The following is an 18,805-nucleotide window of genomic DNA, read 5'->3' on the forward strand; positions in this document are numbered from 1 at the left end:
CTTAGTGGTTCAACAAGAACCCTGCTAACTGAAGCTATCACAGCCTGATATTAACTATCTATATAAATCACCACTGCAGCAAGTTTGGCTCTGCAGCAAGACTACACAAAATAATTCTTCTCTTTTTTCATCAAAATCCAGGCTTCAGATGTCCATGACTCACCTTTCATGGACACCCTGCAGAACTCATGTTCAGCCTGGGTCTTCATAGCAGGCAGAGGGAGAGATGAGGTCTGACATTTCACATGGCTTTCAGTCAGACGAATAATCTGATGGTTGTGTGGCCTTGAAAAAGGAAAAAAATATCCAGCTGCATATTAAATGTGTTCAGGCGTTTCATGGCCTGTCAAACTTGGGTGTGATTTGTGATGCACGGAAGACACACGGTCTCATTTCCTGGGCGATGTGTGCACATGTGGTTGCCTGTGCATGTATATGTACAAGGCACACACACACACACACAGACACTCAAACACACAGTAGCAGTCAAGCCTGCTATCATTTGAATTCCCTCCCTGTGGTGGCTCCATAAGGCATCTCAATCTCCATCACGCTGTCAGAAGAAATAAACACATTACAGCGAGAACTGAGAAATAAAAACAGGCTTTTTCTTTCATTCACTTTCATCGTCATAGATGTGAAATGCACTCTCTGCTCATGCACACACGGACGACACACAAACACAAGCCAAAGATGCTCTCATCTGTTGCATGGTGAAAAAATACATTTATTGGAATCTGTGTCAATGTAGAAAAAAGTGAAAACTGGCTTTAGGTTTTGTCACAGTACCACAGGTGAATATTCCAGCAGCCGTCTGGTGAGCCAAAACTAAGTCATCAAGCCTGTTTGGGGCAGTACATCTGCTACTGATGACAACAGAAAAGTTGGCCTATTGCGGCCTGTGATAGCAAACACATCGTCTGACAGACACTGAAAAGCTCAGGCTGCTCCTAAGACACACCACCAGCAAATACACATGTTGTACAGCAATTAACCTAGACCAATGTTCTCTCAGTTTAATGTGCGTTCAGCAGGAGAGGTTGGTTTCAAATGTGTTGTTGTGATACTGTTACAAATCTCTTTCCAATAACTTTGAAACCAGGGCCACTAACCGCCAGCATCCAAGGAGGCTCAAAGGATCCAGTACTGTGTGATCAATTGTGAGCCACAGTTTTATAACTCATAAATTGGACCCATAGTATCCCATTTTTGTCCCCTAGACCCTGGAAATAACTCCTGTGGCTCTGTGCAAAGCTATGAGGTTCATGCATCATCTTTGATGTCTGCCAGGGCCTCCACTATTCAAAGCCTGCCATCCAAATAAAGGGAGTATCACATTAATGTTTCTTTTTTCTTTTCTGCAGAAGTCACTTTTTAAGTCAAATATTTCCATCTGAACAAACATTTCTGTTGTAAACACACTATTAGTGACAAATTCTGGCAGGCCAGATGTTATTATGGGTAGTGCATTTCTATTTCTGATATGACAGGATAAGTCTCACAACACATGGCCAGTCTGCATACTTTATGATATCAACTAAACGTGAAACAGAAAAAGGCATCTGAAAACAAACAACAACAAAAAAAAACATCTTCTAAACTCAGATACTGAGTATTAACATTGAGAGGTCAGTTTTTTTTTCCCCATACAACTTTCTTTACATATAGACTTATTTTATTCTTAAATATCTTAAATCTCATAAAAAATAATTCCTCAGAAACCAGTTTTATATTACACAGACAAGAGTGCACAAGATGGATAGAGATGGTGTGCATGCTAAGGTGGCTTGACAAGAGCAGGGTTTGCTGTGAGATTATATGCGCTGCTTGGGAGGACTTTTTTCAGTTTGGCTTTTCTGATGAAATGGTTTCGTCTGGAGTTTCGTACTCAGTATCATCATTCATAAAACAAACAAGTGCTTCTCAGTCAATGCGGAGCCTCATTTCTCTCTTCTGAGTGGTAATTCTTCAAAGTGAACGTGACCTTCACGGTAATAAAATGAAATATGAACCAAACTTCAACCTTGGCCTCTCCTGACACAAGTTATCTACCAAAACAGAACCAAGAGCATTACGAGTTTCTGGACTGGATTCTAGGATAAACCTAAGCTTAAAGTCTTGTCAAATGGAGATTACGTGTGAGAAATAATAGATTATTTGTTGGGAACCAGGCTTAATCCGAAAGTGTGACAGAAATGATACTGGCGAGCTGCAACAGCTGTATCCGGCTGAGGCAAATAATAACTGAGTATTCCTTTAGGCTGTTAAAAACATAGCATACACAACAAGGGGCACATGCTTTAGGGCTTTTATGAGAGAAATGAAGAATAAATTAAATATAAAAGCATTTCATCTGCACAACTGTTTTGCCATGTGTCATTTAGTTAAAATGGGTGAGGTTTGGCTAAAATGTTTTAATCATTTGAATGAGATGGTTTCCCAAAGCAGCTTATTGTTTCTTCTATGATCACATTCACGCTCTTTTCTTCCCAAAGTGTTTAATTTTGCAAAGAGTGATTTAAAAATGACTGATAGCATGTTAAGAAAATAAAAAAAATGAAAAACAAACCAAAAACTGCCCCCTGCTTCGACAATGAACTCGCTGTGAGGACCCGGCTCTTTGCGGCACAGTGTTCTCCATGGATCCACTCAGTGACATCAACTCTCTGTTCAAAACAGCCACACTGTTGCTGCTGATGCAGTCGCTGTTTAACTCTCTCCAGAAAAAAGAAACACACCAGTGAAGACATCATATAGACAGCACAATCAATACCAACCTGGAAGAGGATGCTTAATTTCACTTCTCTTTTTCTGTTGCTTTCAATTTTCACAACTTAACTTCCACACATCTCCGGCAAGCAACAGTGACTTTGTGTATTATTTAGAAAACCTCTGGTAGACAGTCACAGTTGCTTGACTGAATGGCAAAAATACCCATGAAGTCTAAAATTGCTGGTTTAGTCATCTAAAACATGGATGCCAACAGTTCTTATAAGTACTGGAGGTTCACTGTTATCATCTAATATTTGATGGGTTCAAAATGTAAAAACCTTGCAGCGTGTTACCTTTGAGCACTAACACACACATTCATACATACAACCATTCATTTTCTTTTATATATATGTATATATATATATAAGAGAGAGAGAGAGAGAGAGAGAGAGAGAGAGATCTGTAGTAATATGGAAAAGTGGAAATTCCTTCAATTACATCTGATGGTTTGATGTGACACACATTTCACAAATTCTTCTTGCTTTGAAGAGATTCTGTTCTGTGTATGGATGCTCTTCATGGAGCATTTACATGATATCAGATTTCTGTACAGTAAAACAGCACACATAAAAACACGAGGACATTAAAGAAAAATATCCCACGCTGATTGTGATGTTCAAAATGCTGTTAAATTCATTTTTATTTTTAATTCTAGAAAGGGAGGCGAGGGTTTATTTTTGGCGGGACGAGGCAGGGGTGCTGCCTATCTCCCCTGTTTTTCCTTCCCACACTACACAGTAGTTTCATTCTTCCAGGGTCCAGTGCGTATATTCCCTGTGCTGTCCGAGGTGTATAGGAGTCCTTCGTGCAGGCCCCCCTTTAGAATCCCATTCTGATTAGGTGGGTTCTGGGGGTACGATTGTCTGCGTGGGGCGTGCATCTCCAGATGGTGATGTGTTGTTACCGGGTCCTGCTCCGCCACTTTCCCGCAGCCACACAGGAAGAGGCCTGTGTCGCCTGCCTCTGCTGGGCACAGAGAAGGGAAAAGGTCTGCCTTGGCACAGCAGATATGCCTGTGGCAGGGGTTATGGCATGCCAGAGCCTCGTGCGTGGTAGCTGCAGCAGCGTGGCATGTGTGATGTCCATCATGGTGGCCTTCGTGGGCCAGATGTGGACAGATGTGGGCATGGCGCTCATGTGTGCTGTGGGGGCTGTCAGTGTGTGAGCTGTGCACACTGCCTCCATCCACACTTGAAGGGATGTGATAGGCATACTCCCTCTCACCCCCTGCCCCACAAGCACCAGCCCCGGCCCGGCGGCTGAAATGACGGCTTTTAGTTCTGGTGCTGCTCTTTAGGCAGGGATGCAACTGGATCCCTGGCCGGTAACCCTCTGGATCAGCATGTAGCAGCACGTGCGTGGCTGCGGGCTCCTCCTCCATTAACTGTTGGCTATGCAGGGCAGCACAGCATGGCGTCACAGGTGCCAGACAAGTCACGTGATTTTGCGAGGACGGAAGAGCGGCGTGTTTACAGTGACCTAAACTGCCATGACCGCAGCTCATTGGTGTTTTACCCTGACAAGGTGAGTCATGGTGGCAGTGGCTGTGACCATGGCTATGCCCAGGGGTATCGCCATTCACGTTGACCTTAGGTCGTGCTTGAGCAGGCCCATGGGCGCCAGAGCAGGCATTGGCGCGTCGCCCAGGACAACAGGAACACCAACAATGCCACACATCATCTCGCTTGGCACAGTGATGGATGAGGATGAAGAGACCAAGGGTGACGGAGAAGGCACCGTAAAGGCAGCTGAAGATCATATCCAGGAAGTGGCCCTGTGACACAGCCAGCGCCCCGAAAGTCCAGGTAGCCAAGAACAGGAAAAGGGTGAAGGCTGCCGTTCTTAACTGAGCCTTAAAGGAATGCTCATTGGCCAGCAGTGCAGGGTTGATGGGAACACCCGGGCAGCCAGCAGGGCAGTGGCTTCCACCGGCTGGGGCTGTCAGGGCCCCAGGCTCGGCTCCCTGGTGGCAGTGGGTCGGCACGTCCACGGCAGCTAGCCTCTGCTGTTCCTCTGGCAGCTGCTTGAGCTCGTACTTCTTTTCAGGGTGTTGCCGTAGCTGGATGAAGGTACAGAGGAAGTAGATGCATGTCACCAGAATGATGAAGGCCACAGGGCCAAAGAAGGCTCCCAGGCTGGGCTCCCAGGCCATCCAGCAGCTGAAAAATAGGAGCGTATTTTAATACATGATTTATGTTCACATTTTTCAAAAAATAAAACTATATTAATGACTGACACAAACTGGCTTTTTTAACAGATTTCCAGTGAAGCCTTATCCTTCAGCGTGTGCAAGCACATACAGTACACTGTACACACAGTCCACACTATGTTATATATATTATTATTATCATTTCTGGGAACGAGGTGGTGCAAAACATCAGCAGAAGGTGTAATTTAACCTTGAGAGCAAAAACAAATCTTGGACTTACTACGGAGCTTGCTCCCCACTGCCATAGTTGTCTATATTGACGGCTGCAGTGACCCCGCAGATGATGAGAGGCACTCCACCACTGACTAAATAAAACCTGTGAGGTGATAGAGGGACAGAGACAGAGAGGTTAAGAAAGCATAAGAACGTTTGGCATGAAAATGCATTTAGGAATCCCATATCTCACATCTGGATTACTACAGCACACTGACAAAATATGATTCCAAAATGGTTTTAGACACATGAGAGAAAGATAAAAACCAAAAACTCCAAACAGACGAATTGACAGATAAGCTTATAGACTTGCAGTGACTGAAGCTCTTGGCTCATGACAAATAACTCAGATATCCTTTCTCTACATCAAATACTACCATCCCTCAAAAGTCAGAAGACCAACATGTTACTTCTGAGCTTGTCTATGTGTGATCACACTCTACAGGAGCAATCACACCTACAGTTTGTTTTCTTTGCTACAAACCAAAGTGTAAACTTTACGATGAAAACAAATCTGTTTCCTGTTGATCTAAGTGTGATTAACTTGTCAGCGCTCCTTGCTGCAATTTACGGCATCTGCTGTTCATAGCTGCTCAGGAGACGTGAAAAGAAACCTGGATTTGAGAAGGGGGGCAGCATCCGAAGTTCCTGACGAACAGTGTGCTCTGGTAGAAATGTTCATTTCAAGGTTGTACCTTCAATGTTAGTTTGAAACATTTCTCATTCCATACTGTCTATATGATGTCTTCACATGTCATTCCTTGAATGACCAACAAGACCATTTTTAAGTAAGTAAGCGTGCTTTATTCCACCCCTCTTCTCATACAAACTATTCTAAAGACTTTACAAGTTGTTGCAATCATGCTCAGTGTGAATTCAAATCAGACGTGAGAAGTCAGCGGTCCATTAGCCCTTTGTGAACTGTTGATCCTTTCACACAAAATGGACTTTGTTATGACGACACTGTCTCCAGAACCAACTGTGCCGCCTTGAAAGATTGTTATATCATTAGCAAGGTCTTTATTGGTTAGTGTGGGCGATAAAAAAAAGCTACACTGCATGTCAGACAATAGGCTGAGTTTTTAGTCCAATAATCACCACCAGCCACATCTCCGTTCAGTGTGAAATGTGATATTTGATAAACTGGATGCACATCTATTCTGTAAACAAATGTCCGATGTCTAAAATGCTTTGAACAGTGCAGATGCACTGGATTACCCTCACATTTGTGTTATTGTATGTCAGATCAGACTCTGAACAAAGGACAATATCAAGGGTAGAGGGTTTCAAAGAGAAGCTAATTTGCTGCTGTTGCTGCTCTCTCTGCCATGTTCTCAACATTAAGATTACTACAACCCCCTAGGGCATCGCCACCTTTAGCAATGCTTATATAAACTGAAAGTTAATTTTTATTCTGATGTCACTCTGGGAATATTTAGCCCTCATCTGCCATCTAGTGAATGTTCCTTTCATTCTTCGTGTACACACAAGTACACAAGCAAGCATCACATGAGACACAGGAATTCACTGCAGAAACAAAGCGAACCCTAGCAGTTCCCTCTCTGCGCTGTCCTTGTCCCCTCTCTCTGCACTGTCATCCACTTTCCTATATAACACAATGCAATTTCCTCTTCCTTCCTGTTCAATCTCGACCTGTGTCACTGCTCTAACCTTTCCACCACTCCATCTTCCTCTGTCTTCATCCTCAGTTTCCTCCCATCCATCCATCCATTCTCTCTCTCTCTCTCTCTCTCTCTCTCTCTCTCTCTCTCTCTCTCTCCCCCCAATCCGTCCTCTGTCACATAGCACTTGTCTCAAAAATTCAATTACAATCAAGGTGTTTGTCTGGACTGGTCAGCTAAGGGTGGTTGGGTGGAGGTGAAGAGTGGGGAAGGTGGTGGCATTACCAACCTGTCACTGTCTGTGAGTGGAACGTTTCCCCTGGGGGACTCTCCTTCAACAGAAAGCCATTTACACACCCGTCAGCCAGATAACCATAAATGAGAAGAACTAGTGGATGTTAAAGCACCCTGCGCTTTATAACCCTCATTCTCTTTTATCCCCTCTAGGAAGGCCTTCTTGTGTTGCTTGCATCTCCCTTGCCAGAGAATACACATGTAGCATGTATGCAAAAAATGAATAGCACGCGTGATCAAATTACTGTCTACATGCTTCCCCTTTTAATGCAGAAAGCTGTTCCTTCACATTAAAATTTTTGCCGGTCCACTCACTTTTGCGGAACAAACACACAAAATTTGCACACTTAGACGTATACGCACACATAACACTTTTATTTGATGGCCGTTCTGTAAAAGAAGGCCTTCAAACTCTAACAAAATGGCTGTGTATGCAGAGTGCTTTTGAGTGAGTTTAGGAACAGCAATCATCTGATATAAATAGACCCTGAAGTGCCTTTCAGGCAGCAGCTACACGGTGACTCCCTTCCCACCCTTGTTCCTCTGCTTATGCACTGTCCTCTGTCTTGTGACTATGAACTGTCCTCTCTCTCTGGGCCTGGTCCAGGATATACATAGCTCAGCTGGGGACAACTGATAGTCATATAGCTCCAGCACAGGGCAAAGGCTTACCAGTAATACTGGACTATGTAACAGTAACAAAGCTTAGCTTGTCTGAATGCCATTTAATGAACAAAGTGAGGGTATTTTAGCGAAATGGTTAATCATTCAAGGAAATATGCTAATTTGCTTGCTGAGATTTAAAACTGTAATGTGGGACTTATAATCAAGCTCTTGCCAAATAAGTTCACACAATACTAATTAATTACAGTCTGACAAGTGTCTCTCTATTTTGCAGTATGGTTTTAAAATCAGGAGATTGTGGTGAGTTTAAGTCCACCAGCAAAGACTGGTTTGCAAGAGCTGCAGGGGGAGCAACTGTAGCAACAGAGCAGGTCACAGCAAACAGGAATATGGCATAGTCTATTGTGTCGTAACCACATCAACAGTGTTTGTTGAATACAATCATCATTAGATATGAAGCTAGTGCCAGCAGCTGCTCAGCTAAGACTAGTTTGTCTACTAGTACATCTACAGCTCACTAATTTGTAATCCACAGAAATAAATTCTTAGCCAGGCAAACGATGCTAGCACGTGGACAAATCCAAGCTGCTCATAGCCAGTCAATGAGCTAGGCTGAGCTAAGCTGCAGCTTTATATTCAAAGAACAGATGCGAGTAGAGTTAATAATCTGACCCAGCAGCCAACCGACCAATAAACAAATAAACAAACAAGCTAACTGCTAACAAGCTAAGTTATTGCTCTAAAGCCGCAGCATGTAACACTCTAATATAATACTTTCATGTTCTTTTCAGTGGTGATCTTAGAGAGACGTTCTACCTCACTGGACCATGTAACTTTCGAATACACATATCTAATAGTTCATGCATCACCAGCCACTACTAGCCATTTCCCTTTCAAGATCTTAGTTTAGAAATAGCTCTTACAGAACATCTGTAACCAGACAAAAGCAGGTCTATGGAATATTATTGTACTCTGTGTGTCAGACTTGGCTTTGTAAGAAATGAATTTGCCGTTTCGCATTTATCAGGAATGACAGCTAGGCAGAAATGCTGGTGATGCAATTCAACAGATGTTGATTCTATAGAAGAGGGCATGTTCCCTCAAAGTGTAGTGCTGCTTTAGAGGAATAATGTGCACCCATCACACCAGATGACTGTCAGTTAATAACACAAATGGAGGTGTTTAAGGTGTGTGGTCCAACACAGTGTAGCAGATTTCTGACAAAGGTCAGTGTGATGGTCTGCTGGATATGCCATCAGATGCTGTCAAGAGTGGAAGAGTTAGATGAGGAGGAAAAGGGTGGGAGGGGGGATGTTAGGAGGAGAAATTGATTTGTCTCCAGCTGCTAAGTCTCATTGCATGAGCCTGTCTGACAGGGAGCATTACAGTCAATCACTGTGGATCAACTCGACTGCTGCGCCACACGATCCTTTCGCCTGCCCCCAGACAAATTATCTCATTCACAAGCGGTGCATGATGGGAGAGCCTCAGGAACGTTCCATATTAAAACCACCAAATCACATAGGTGTCTGAGGATTTGTTTTGCAAGGAAAGAGCTGCTTATAGGTTGAGGGGATCCTTATCTGGTGGGGTTCTTATCCTCAGTGACTTTCAAGAACTCTGCAGGAATACTTTACTGAGCAGGTCCCAGTTTTAATGTCAAACATGTGAAACTGCACATTTATATGTTTATATAGATATTACTTTCAGGTTGTATGGCTAATAAATGTCCATGTGAGTGCCACATGTGCAACAATAATCTTCTCTTCATGGAAAGCAAGTCTAAAAGCAAGTGAGAAAGGTATTCCAGTGGGGTTCATATCCAGTGCAACTCTGCATGTTTAAATAATTTTCTTGTGTGGGGTCATCCTCTGTATTTTCTTCAAAATATGTTATAAAGTTCAGGAACATTCAGGCAACTGAAACTTGATATTTTCCAACAGCTGTCAGAAAATGACACTCTAAAAGTGAATACAAGATTAAATGACAAACAGGCATTTGTTACGGTTCACTCTCTGTTTGCCTCCATATCTCTGCACTCAAACCTTCCCTTAAAAGGATTTCTTGTCGAAGCTTCTGGAGTTCAGCTCCGCAGCACAGTGGCAATGCGCAGAAGAGCTCACGCAGCACCTTCTCACCACAGAGGAAGAGCACTGTATGTGTCCAAAAGCTGATCCTCTTAAACATGCCAAATGTTGTGAGTAAGCAGTAAAAGGGGAAAAAAATGGAGAATGAGTAGAAGAAAATTCACCAAAAAGCAGAAATTCAACTTGGTGCGTGAGTCTAAGCGGACAGGAATTAAAAGGGTCAAAAGGTTAAAGACATTTAGATTGGTGATAAACCTCCTGGCTCAGCAGCGTCCTGGGTGATTGAGGTAATTTGTAACAGCAGTGAGGTGATGTTATAGTAACAGGTTGTTTTCATCGGTCTTTGGTCATCGGCTTCTTCATCCTTCCTCCTCCTCCTCCTGACATTCATCTGCCCCTTTGTTCTTTTTACCTTACAGGGTAGTAAGAAGCCTCAAACAGAATAACTGAGCTAAAACATTTACTACACACCCAGTTCAGCTATTCCAGACACTCTCCTCTAACAAATGCCTGCAAGAAGGTGTATCTACACCTATGTTTTTAAAAACTCCAAAATATACAAACCATTATCAGGCTAGGGCAGTGGTACATAACCTTTTTAGTCTGATGTATCCCCACATCAGAAGATCTCAAGTACGTCTTCATCAATGAGATTTTTTTTCTTACAATAAAACAGCCCATGTTTGGGAAAGTCTAGTCAAGTTTACATTCCTACAGCTATAACTTGCAGTGGCAAAAAACGGACCTTTCAACTATGCACCCTTTACATTCAGTCAAAGATGTTCTACGGACACAAGAGGCCACCACAAAGAGTAGCCTGTAAAGATGTTGACAGGACAACTGTAAATAAGGTCAATTTTAAGGATAACTGTTTCCAACATGACTTCATCCATCTCAAATTAAGTCTATCAAATGTCACATTTTTAAGTCATTGTATGAAAAAAGCAAACATTTTTTCGCTTTCCTTTCAATTTCCTGCATGCAGTACAAGGTCGAAACATCAGAGCTCACAGTACACAAAGCGCACAGATTGTGTGGATTTACTTGACAGGCACACACACAATGCTATACAATTTAAAAAATGCTAATTATGTACATTGAGTTTTTCCTACTTCGCTCTTCATTTTCACATCTAATTGAAATGTGAATAAAAATACAACATAATATGCAATTAGTTAGGTTAGGTTAGATTAATTAGATAGTTTAGATATTGTGCTGGACTACAACTGCTATACTACAGTTCTGAAAATCACATCATCAGTATTTACTCTATCTGTCAGACAACACCATTGGTTAATCGCTAGATTCAGCTATCAAGGTGTCAGGAGATGAATGCCTTTATGGTGTTATCAGTAAGTAAGTGTGAAAGCAATGAAACTCCCTCTTTCATCAAAGATGACAAATCCAAAATAACAAACACAAAATAGTCAGTTAAGAACATTTTCCTTCTCTTCTAGACTGGCTTTTTAGTTTAATGAAATCTAGTTTGTTTTTAAAAATAGATAAATAAATAAATAAAAATCACTCATTAAGTTCACTATAATGCAGAAAAACAATGTCTGAAATTATCTGTGTGAAGATTCCCAGACACCCTGATTAGAATGACTGGTAGCTTTAATTTAGTTATTGTGATCATTTACTCAAAATCAGAAGTGCATTATTTGCAGTTCTATATGGATGTGTATTTTTACACATGTTTTAAAAGTGTGGATTTTTATATAACTATTTACAATTAATTAATAAATTACAAGCACAGGTGCACGTGACTGAGAATAACTGGACTTGAACATTAAAAGCATTATGCTTATGGTAATGAAATTAAAACACCTCCTAATCAGTCCTCCATAGTTCCTGCAACCCAGTTGTTGATTCATTTAAACTGTTTCAGTTAAACTCTTTAAACGTCCCAAAACAACGTGAGGACCAGACAAGGTCAGCAGAGAAAGACAGGAAAAGCTCTGATGAGTGCTACTGATGAGTGACATTAATACTGCAGTTATTTGTATGTAGTTAAGTGACATCAAAAACAAATATCTTGGATGGATGCTCGTCAGTCTCACACAACGCCTCTGTAAGTTATTGTTTCAAAGCAGCAGTTTGCACCTTGAATGTCACCTTCAACAGTCTGAGTTAAAAGCTCTCAATTTAGAAATTTGACTCATTAAAAGGAATTCACTCAACTCCTCCAATCTGTGGCATTTAACAGCCTAACTTTCACATTAAGTGAATCATTACTGTTCAAAATCTAAATGTCTTCCCTCATGGCAGACAGTGTCAGATTAAAAATGCAATTTCTTAATATGAACAAATGTGGAAGAAATCCACATGGAGAACCAAATGGTATAAATAGGAAGACCTGACAGCTATGTGACTACAGAGTGAACAAAGCCAGAGGCTTGAAAGAATGCAAACAAGGTGCGGATGTCTTTGTAGATAAACGATGCAATAGCTCATCGGTTTAAAGCTATTGTTGCCCTCTAAAGGAAACATGAGCCAGCAAACACCTGAAAAAATACATAAGATAGCATAAATCAACAGAGACACAAGCACGCACACGCTCAGATGAGTGCACAAGTCCCTGCATATGTGGGTGAGAGATGGGCTCCTATGACCAAAATCGACTTAAGACTTCAACACAGGGGCTGCAAGTGAATAAGTAAATTTATTCAAATATTTTATTCAAGTATAATTTAGACGTGCTTGAGTATTCCCACTGTTAACACTTATTACTTAAACATTTTTCATCTGGAGTTACTTTTTGGATTGAGATTGAGGATGAAAAATAAGAACCTTCAATGATAACCTTATAAAACATAATGAATTGATTAAACAAGAGGTCCTCGATCTTTCTGACTTGTGATTCGGCTAAAAAAACAGGGTCACAAGCCCAATCTCAGAGTGCGCTTTGGCTATACTGCAAAATACAGGAACATTTATCTTAGAGTCATTTTAACATCTCAGTTGGCTTCATTTAAATAACATTTGAGGGACTGAGGAGGTTCAAACACTCTAATATTAAATAAAAAAAGTAAATGAGAACAAGTTCGTCTAACAGAACTTTACTTTTTGCTTCTTTCTAAACCCATATATCATTCCATAAGCCCTGTAGATTTATCTTTCAAGGGGGCCTGACCCTTAGGTTGTGAGCAACTGGACTGGACTACCTGACGAGCTCCACCACTTATAAGATGCTGCGTAAGATGCTGCTTACCTTTTTTTCACCTCAATACATATATTAAATACAAGCTAGGATAGGAATAGTTTGTGATGGCACCAGACTTCTACTTACATCTCACAGTCTCAGTCAGGCCATGTCCTCACGTCACGAAAAAAAAAAAACATGAAATAAGAAAGCAAATAATTGTGCTGTGGAGTGCTGCATGGCCTCAGAAGACACACACTCAGCAAGCAGCAGTAACAGCACAGGAAAGATCAGAAATACAGGTCACACAAAGACAGACAGATGCACAAAAACCCACACGTACACACGTTTGTGCCCGTCTAGAGGCAGTCAGGGTTGACAAGGGTCACGAGGACATTTGTGCTTACTTCAACAGGGGCTGTTTAGGGGGCGGAGGCGGGTCACCATTTTGACTCTGCGGAGGCTTCTTGGTCACCTGTTTGTAAATGTTCCTGGCCGTCACCCCGAGCCACAGCATGGTCGATAGAGACGAGTAGTGCAGCACGACCCCTACCTGTTATAACGGGGTGAAGAAGGTACATGAAGTTATTTATTTGACTTTTCTGAACTTTCGCTTATATATATACTGTACGCAACGTCGTTCTGAAAAATGTCAGATTTGATTATATTCCTGTAACTCAAAGAAAAGATGTTCAGTAAGAGCTGACACTCCTCTCTCTCTCTCAAATAAAGCATCATCAATGTCACTCCAAGGGTGTCTCCATAGACGTTTTCCTTCAAGACCTGACTGCTTTGTCTTATCCTTCACTGAAAGACAGTAACGCAAGAATGGAAAGACAGGTTCAAAAAGTGCCACTGAATCATCAAGGCTGTTTGGGATAAGAGCATTATGGTGAGGTTATACTGGTGGATACTGAGCAGCTCCTTATCAGTTGAGTTAGAGGACACAAGGTGTGCTCTGTGAATAATAAATCTGAATATAAATGATAGTCACGTTGACAACTATCAGCGCGTGATTGTTTTCCAAAAAGCACTGTATACATATCTCCCCTCTGCCTCGTTTTAATATTCATGAATTATGTTTGAATGGGGGAACTGATCTAACTTTGTTTAAAGGCTTTGCCAGCTCAGAGAAAGACTGGAGAGATGAGTTACAAAAAAGAGAAAGGAGAATGGAGGGAGAAAATTAAAATGCACTGAGCCTTCTCTCTACCCAGTCAGTCTGTTCATGATGTACTGACAACCTGAGATACCCAATCAAATGGCTTCCCTCCAGCCTGATAGGCCTAGGGACTGAAGCTAGTGTACCAGAGTCCAGATGCTAATTGGAAGTGTCCTTGAGCTGGTTATAGAGAGCAGAGAGCGGGTGGCAAGTCCATCACTGCCGCGGAGTCTGCACCCTTCAGAGCTCATTAGTGCCAAGAACAGACAGGAAGGATGTGTGTTTGTAATATGGCAATAAGTGAGGAGGAGGGGTTTTCAAATGAACAGAAATGGCAATGCTTGGATTGGACACATTCATCAGAATTGGCTGATTCATGTCCTCTGGTCGCTCTTTTACTGTTTCTGATCAAACAACAAACTTCCAGTGTAGGAAGTCGAATACCATTAGTCAGCATAACTAAAATAACACAGTCATGTTTATCTGGCAGTTTTTGAAAACATTAAATACAGATCACACAATTAACCCATTTAGTTAGAGTTTAGATGTAGTCTTGAAGTGTGTATGTGTATAACTTTACAGCATCAACTTGCATTGAGGAGATTTGAGCAGCATCAACTGTTTAGTGTTAGCAGTCACACGATAACAGCTTTCCTGTGTGCACTTTGAAGTGAGGAAGTCATCTGAGATCCACAGCAGAGGGTTAGTAACATATTTTCTAAATTAGATATGACAAAAGAGTTTTGCAATCTTTAAAGTGTCTAGTACTGATATACTATTTTCAGAGAGACACAGTTTGACATTCACAATACAGGGACTTGACCTATCCAATGTATGAGCTCTCTTTAATAATTTAGATTGACTTTGAGTCCAGGTTTGGACATCCTCAATTATAAAGAGCCCTCAGAGGCAACATGCAACAAAGCAATTATCTCCCAGGTTGAAATAAAGTCATTCTAACTTAGTGTGACTGTGGTGACTCAGTTCTGGACTGTGAGGGAGAGTCTGTCTGTGTTTGGTTTTGATGAAGCACAATGTGATCTGTTGGATGGAAATCGTACCATAGTTTGATTAACAATGGGTCTTTTTACCCAAACCTGCATGAGGCATTCAATACAAGATCCCACGAGGGCCGAGCAACCAAACAATGATGCCAAAGTCAAATCCATCATCCGGCAACAAGAAATGAAAAATCCAACAAGAGCAGCACCCTGCCATCTCAGACAAGGTAACCTGAAAAACCATAACAGTGATCTTTTGTTTATGCGCTGAAAACAAATTATGCTTACGTCCTCATGTGTTTGTCTGAATCATGACTGTTCCCTTTTTGAAGCAAAACCTCAGCCGGAGGTCAGCCCAGCATCTGAATCCTAGCAGCAGTTTATTTGTCCTGAGTCAAGAAAGTCTCTTAAACCTAACCTTACAGTGGTACCTGATCATAGAACAAATGACTTTGTTTTCATTTTAGTGTATGCTTTTGATCAACAGTTTTGAAGGCACTGACGTCCTGCTGTTCAGGAAAAACTCACAGGGGCTGTTCTGAAAGGAACAGATGAGCACCTTGTTTTCCAGTTCGATCACAGCCCTTTTCCACTGAATCTGTCAAACAATCATGCACATTTTTTCATGAGACTAGAGACATCCTTCAGAAAAAATATGAAATTAAATGATCTAAGTATGTTTAGATAAACTCCACGATTAACCGACACACTGATCAGTTGATTAGGACAGTCTGCTAAACACAGTTACATTTTGGATAACTTACTATTTATGGAAGCTCTGTGCTTTCACCTGATGTGCTTTTGTTTTCTAGAATATCGGGATAAAGACATAATTTCAGTAGGTGATGGGATCAGTGAGCAGCACAGTGATAAGCACAGTTAACAAAACAGCAGCTGGGATCGGCCTCAGAAAACCTGATCAATGTGTTCCCATTAAAAAGTCATGGATTCTGTCACCTCGAACTCCCTGTTTCATCGCTTAAGACTTTTGTTGCATAAAAAAAAGAAACTGCATATACATAAAACAGTATAGTTTGGTTTAGACTCGTGAAACTGGTCACTCTATTCATTTGTGAAAAGACATTGAAGAACAAGCTACAGCTGTTAGCACAGTGACTGTCCAAAGTGTCTGTGTGCAGTACCAGTACAGAATGTTCACAGCTTTAAATCCCACTGCCATACTACTGAATCACAAAATACAGACAAGCTTGGTAGCTATGGTCAGCTAGTTAGTTTCACAGTGCTTTTAGGCAAATCTAGTCTAGTCAAGCACACACATTAAACTGAACTAAAAAGGTTCAACTTCTGCTGTAATTGCCAAATAGTGTCATTTCAAATGACCATGTCTTATAAAGGAGGAGTATTTGTACAAAATAAATTTAAGTTTGTTTTAAATCACAAATTCCACATGTATAGTTCTTAATTCTAATAATTAAGATACCGGTAATTAGACAAAGGAAAACATATTAATAACATTCTGAAATACTGAACAAAAATTAAAAGATGTTCTCGTTATGACTAAAAAGCAGCGACTATCATATAAATAAATCATTTGTACGGTGGAAAAATATGTTTAACATGAGAAGAGGGAACAAGAAGCTGCAACTGAAGGTGCGTGTTAGGTTATGGAGACTTCATGCACATCCTGGTTGTATTATTAATCATTCATGACAGCTTCGTAGTGCTCCAAAAGGCACAACTGCATTCAGCAGAGTATTTTCCAATATTTATGGGTCACCAAGTCAAGCGCCCGCCACGTTTTACCTTCAAGTCTCAAGTTGAGTCGCAAGGTGCTCAGTTTCACAACTTAACTCCAACTTGAGTCCGAGTCTGAAGTCTACTGCTCTGGGATAATGTAACAGAATTCAACAACACCACAAACTAGCCTGCAGTGCTTTTAACTGGTTTTAGCTACTGACTGATTGCATGTGAAACATTCATGCATTCGCTAAGTTAAGTTTATGACCACAAGACAGCACAAAGTAGCACCAACAGTAAGTAAAAATAGTTCACACAGTTAACTAGTAACAAACACGACAATGCACATATTAAGATAAGGGAACATGTGGGAGACTGTAAATCTCATTGTAAGTGAACGAACTGCCCCCAGTTGTTCGTTCTGGATCTCACATATTCAGATATTCAAAAGAAATCAAATTTTAACCTGTTACATAATTTAAATGATGTGCAACTGACTTTTATACTCTCCTTCATAACCAGTTTGGTTTATTTGGAATGGCACCGCTTAGTTTGAGTGTAGTGTGCTATTTTCTGTAAAGACAATACTGTCAGAAGAAATGCTTTAACAATTGTAGCATATGCTAACAGTACTAAATTCAAAAGTCCCTCTAAGCTGTCTTCTATGGGCATATTCATTATATCGGCACCCTACTGTTTTTGATGCATAAGTAAGCAGTCTTCTGCAAGCCTTCTACATGTGGGGAAATGAGCTCAGGAACACTCAAATTGGACCCATTGCGAAGCAAATCACTGCAGAAACTGTAATATCTAGAGCCTTTTTATTTTTTTTGACAGCATTTGCCGTCGCAACTAATTTCACAGTGGCACACTAATGAGAAAATCCTCTGCAAAGCATCTTCAAGCTGACAGTTGGATGTAACCTCAGATCCAGGTCACGTCCTTAGACAAGTTATTTTCTAAATTAATAGGTTTTTTAACACTGGTCACACTTTCCGAACCATTAACTGAGATCCAAAATCTGACGGACTAAGGTAAGATGAGGTAAGGCGAGGGAAAACGAGAATATACTGTACGTTGTTCTGCTGCTTGATACAGGTGAACAGAAGATGTGGTGTGACAGCTGGGGTGTTGCTCAAATCAATGACAAAATGAGCCTTGTTAGAAGAAAAGATAGAAACTGAGATCAGAGATGACTTTGAGGCCGTAAAGGCATTGGATGGTGCATAGCGACAGTGCCACTGTGGGCGGGGAGGTGGTGCAAGACTGAAGAGTGGCATACAGACAGAGAGAGAGGAAAATGAGTATGGGATGCAGGTGGAGATGGTAAGGGAGGAGGGTGAGGGGCGGAGGGCCGGGTGGGGAATGCATGCTTGAAGTGCTGCGAGAGCTGCCAAAGCTAGTTTCAGAGTTCCTTGAAGTTCCTTCTGTTGGAGGGAGAGCGTGTACTTATGTGTCCCCCCTGGGAGGAAGAGGGGGGTGCATGTGTGTATAGAGGGGAGGTGGGATGATTGGGGGGAGTACAGAGAACTCAGCAGGCACTGCATGTAGGAAAGTGTGAGTTTGAATGTGTGTGTGTGTCGTGTGTGTTATGTGATCACACATCTCCTCAAGCAGTCCTTTAATTATCCCAAATTGTGTCTGCTGGGGCCTGCCTCAGTCCCGGTGGAACTGCAGACAATCTGGGCTCCTGCCCAAAGTCTGCAGAGAGATGTCCTGTTAGCAGTGATTGGGTAAAGGAGGAGCAGCAAGAAACATCCAAAGGCCTCAGGATAAAATTAGATCAGTGAATGAATGCTAAATAAGTTAAAGAGCAAGAGGGCCAACTAAGGTACGTGGCTTTGTCAACTACACCTGCACCAGCACCAAGGCCCCATTCAGACCAAGCATTAACATCCATCCTGAGTGATCTCATCAGAAGTGGATGACCCCAAGTGTCTGAATACACCAAAGACACACTGAAGATGTATTTCAAATCCAG

The 18,805-nt window shown here is 41.5% G+C and overlaps 1 protein-coding gene across 3 annotated transcripts in view; it reads right to left on the minus strand.

The window, feature by feature from the left end:
* Positions 1 to 704: 704 nt before the first annotated feature.
* The window catches only part of LOC124066474 (adhesion G protein-coupled receptor A3), a 137,686-nt gene continuing 119,585 nt past the window's right edge, over positions 705 to 18,805 (minus strand). For all 3 annotated transcript variants that reach the window (XM_046402865.1, XM_046402864.1, XM_046402863.1), the window contains 3 exons: positions 13,371 to 13,516; positions 5,202 to 5,297; positions 705 to 4,931 (listed from right to left, as the gene is read on the minus strand). In XM_046402865.1, the coding sequence (XP_046258821.1) occupies positions 3,503 to 4,931; positions 5,202 to 5,297; positions 13,371 to 13,516 (1,671 nt within the window). In that variant the 3' untranslated portion in view covers positions 705 to 3,502. The remainder of the gene's footprint in view (positions 4,932 to 5,201; positions 5,298 to 13,370; positions 13,517 to 18,805) is intronic.

The sequence above is a fragment of the Scatophagus argus genome, chromosome 10 (genome assembly GCF_020382885.2).
Source record: "Scatophagus argus isolate fScaArg1 chromosome 10, fScaArg1.pri, whole genome shotgun sequence".
NCBI classification, from domain to species: Eukaryota; Metazoa; Chordata; class Actinopteri; family Scatophagidae; genus Scatophagus; species Scatophagus argus.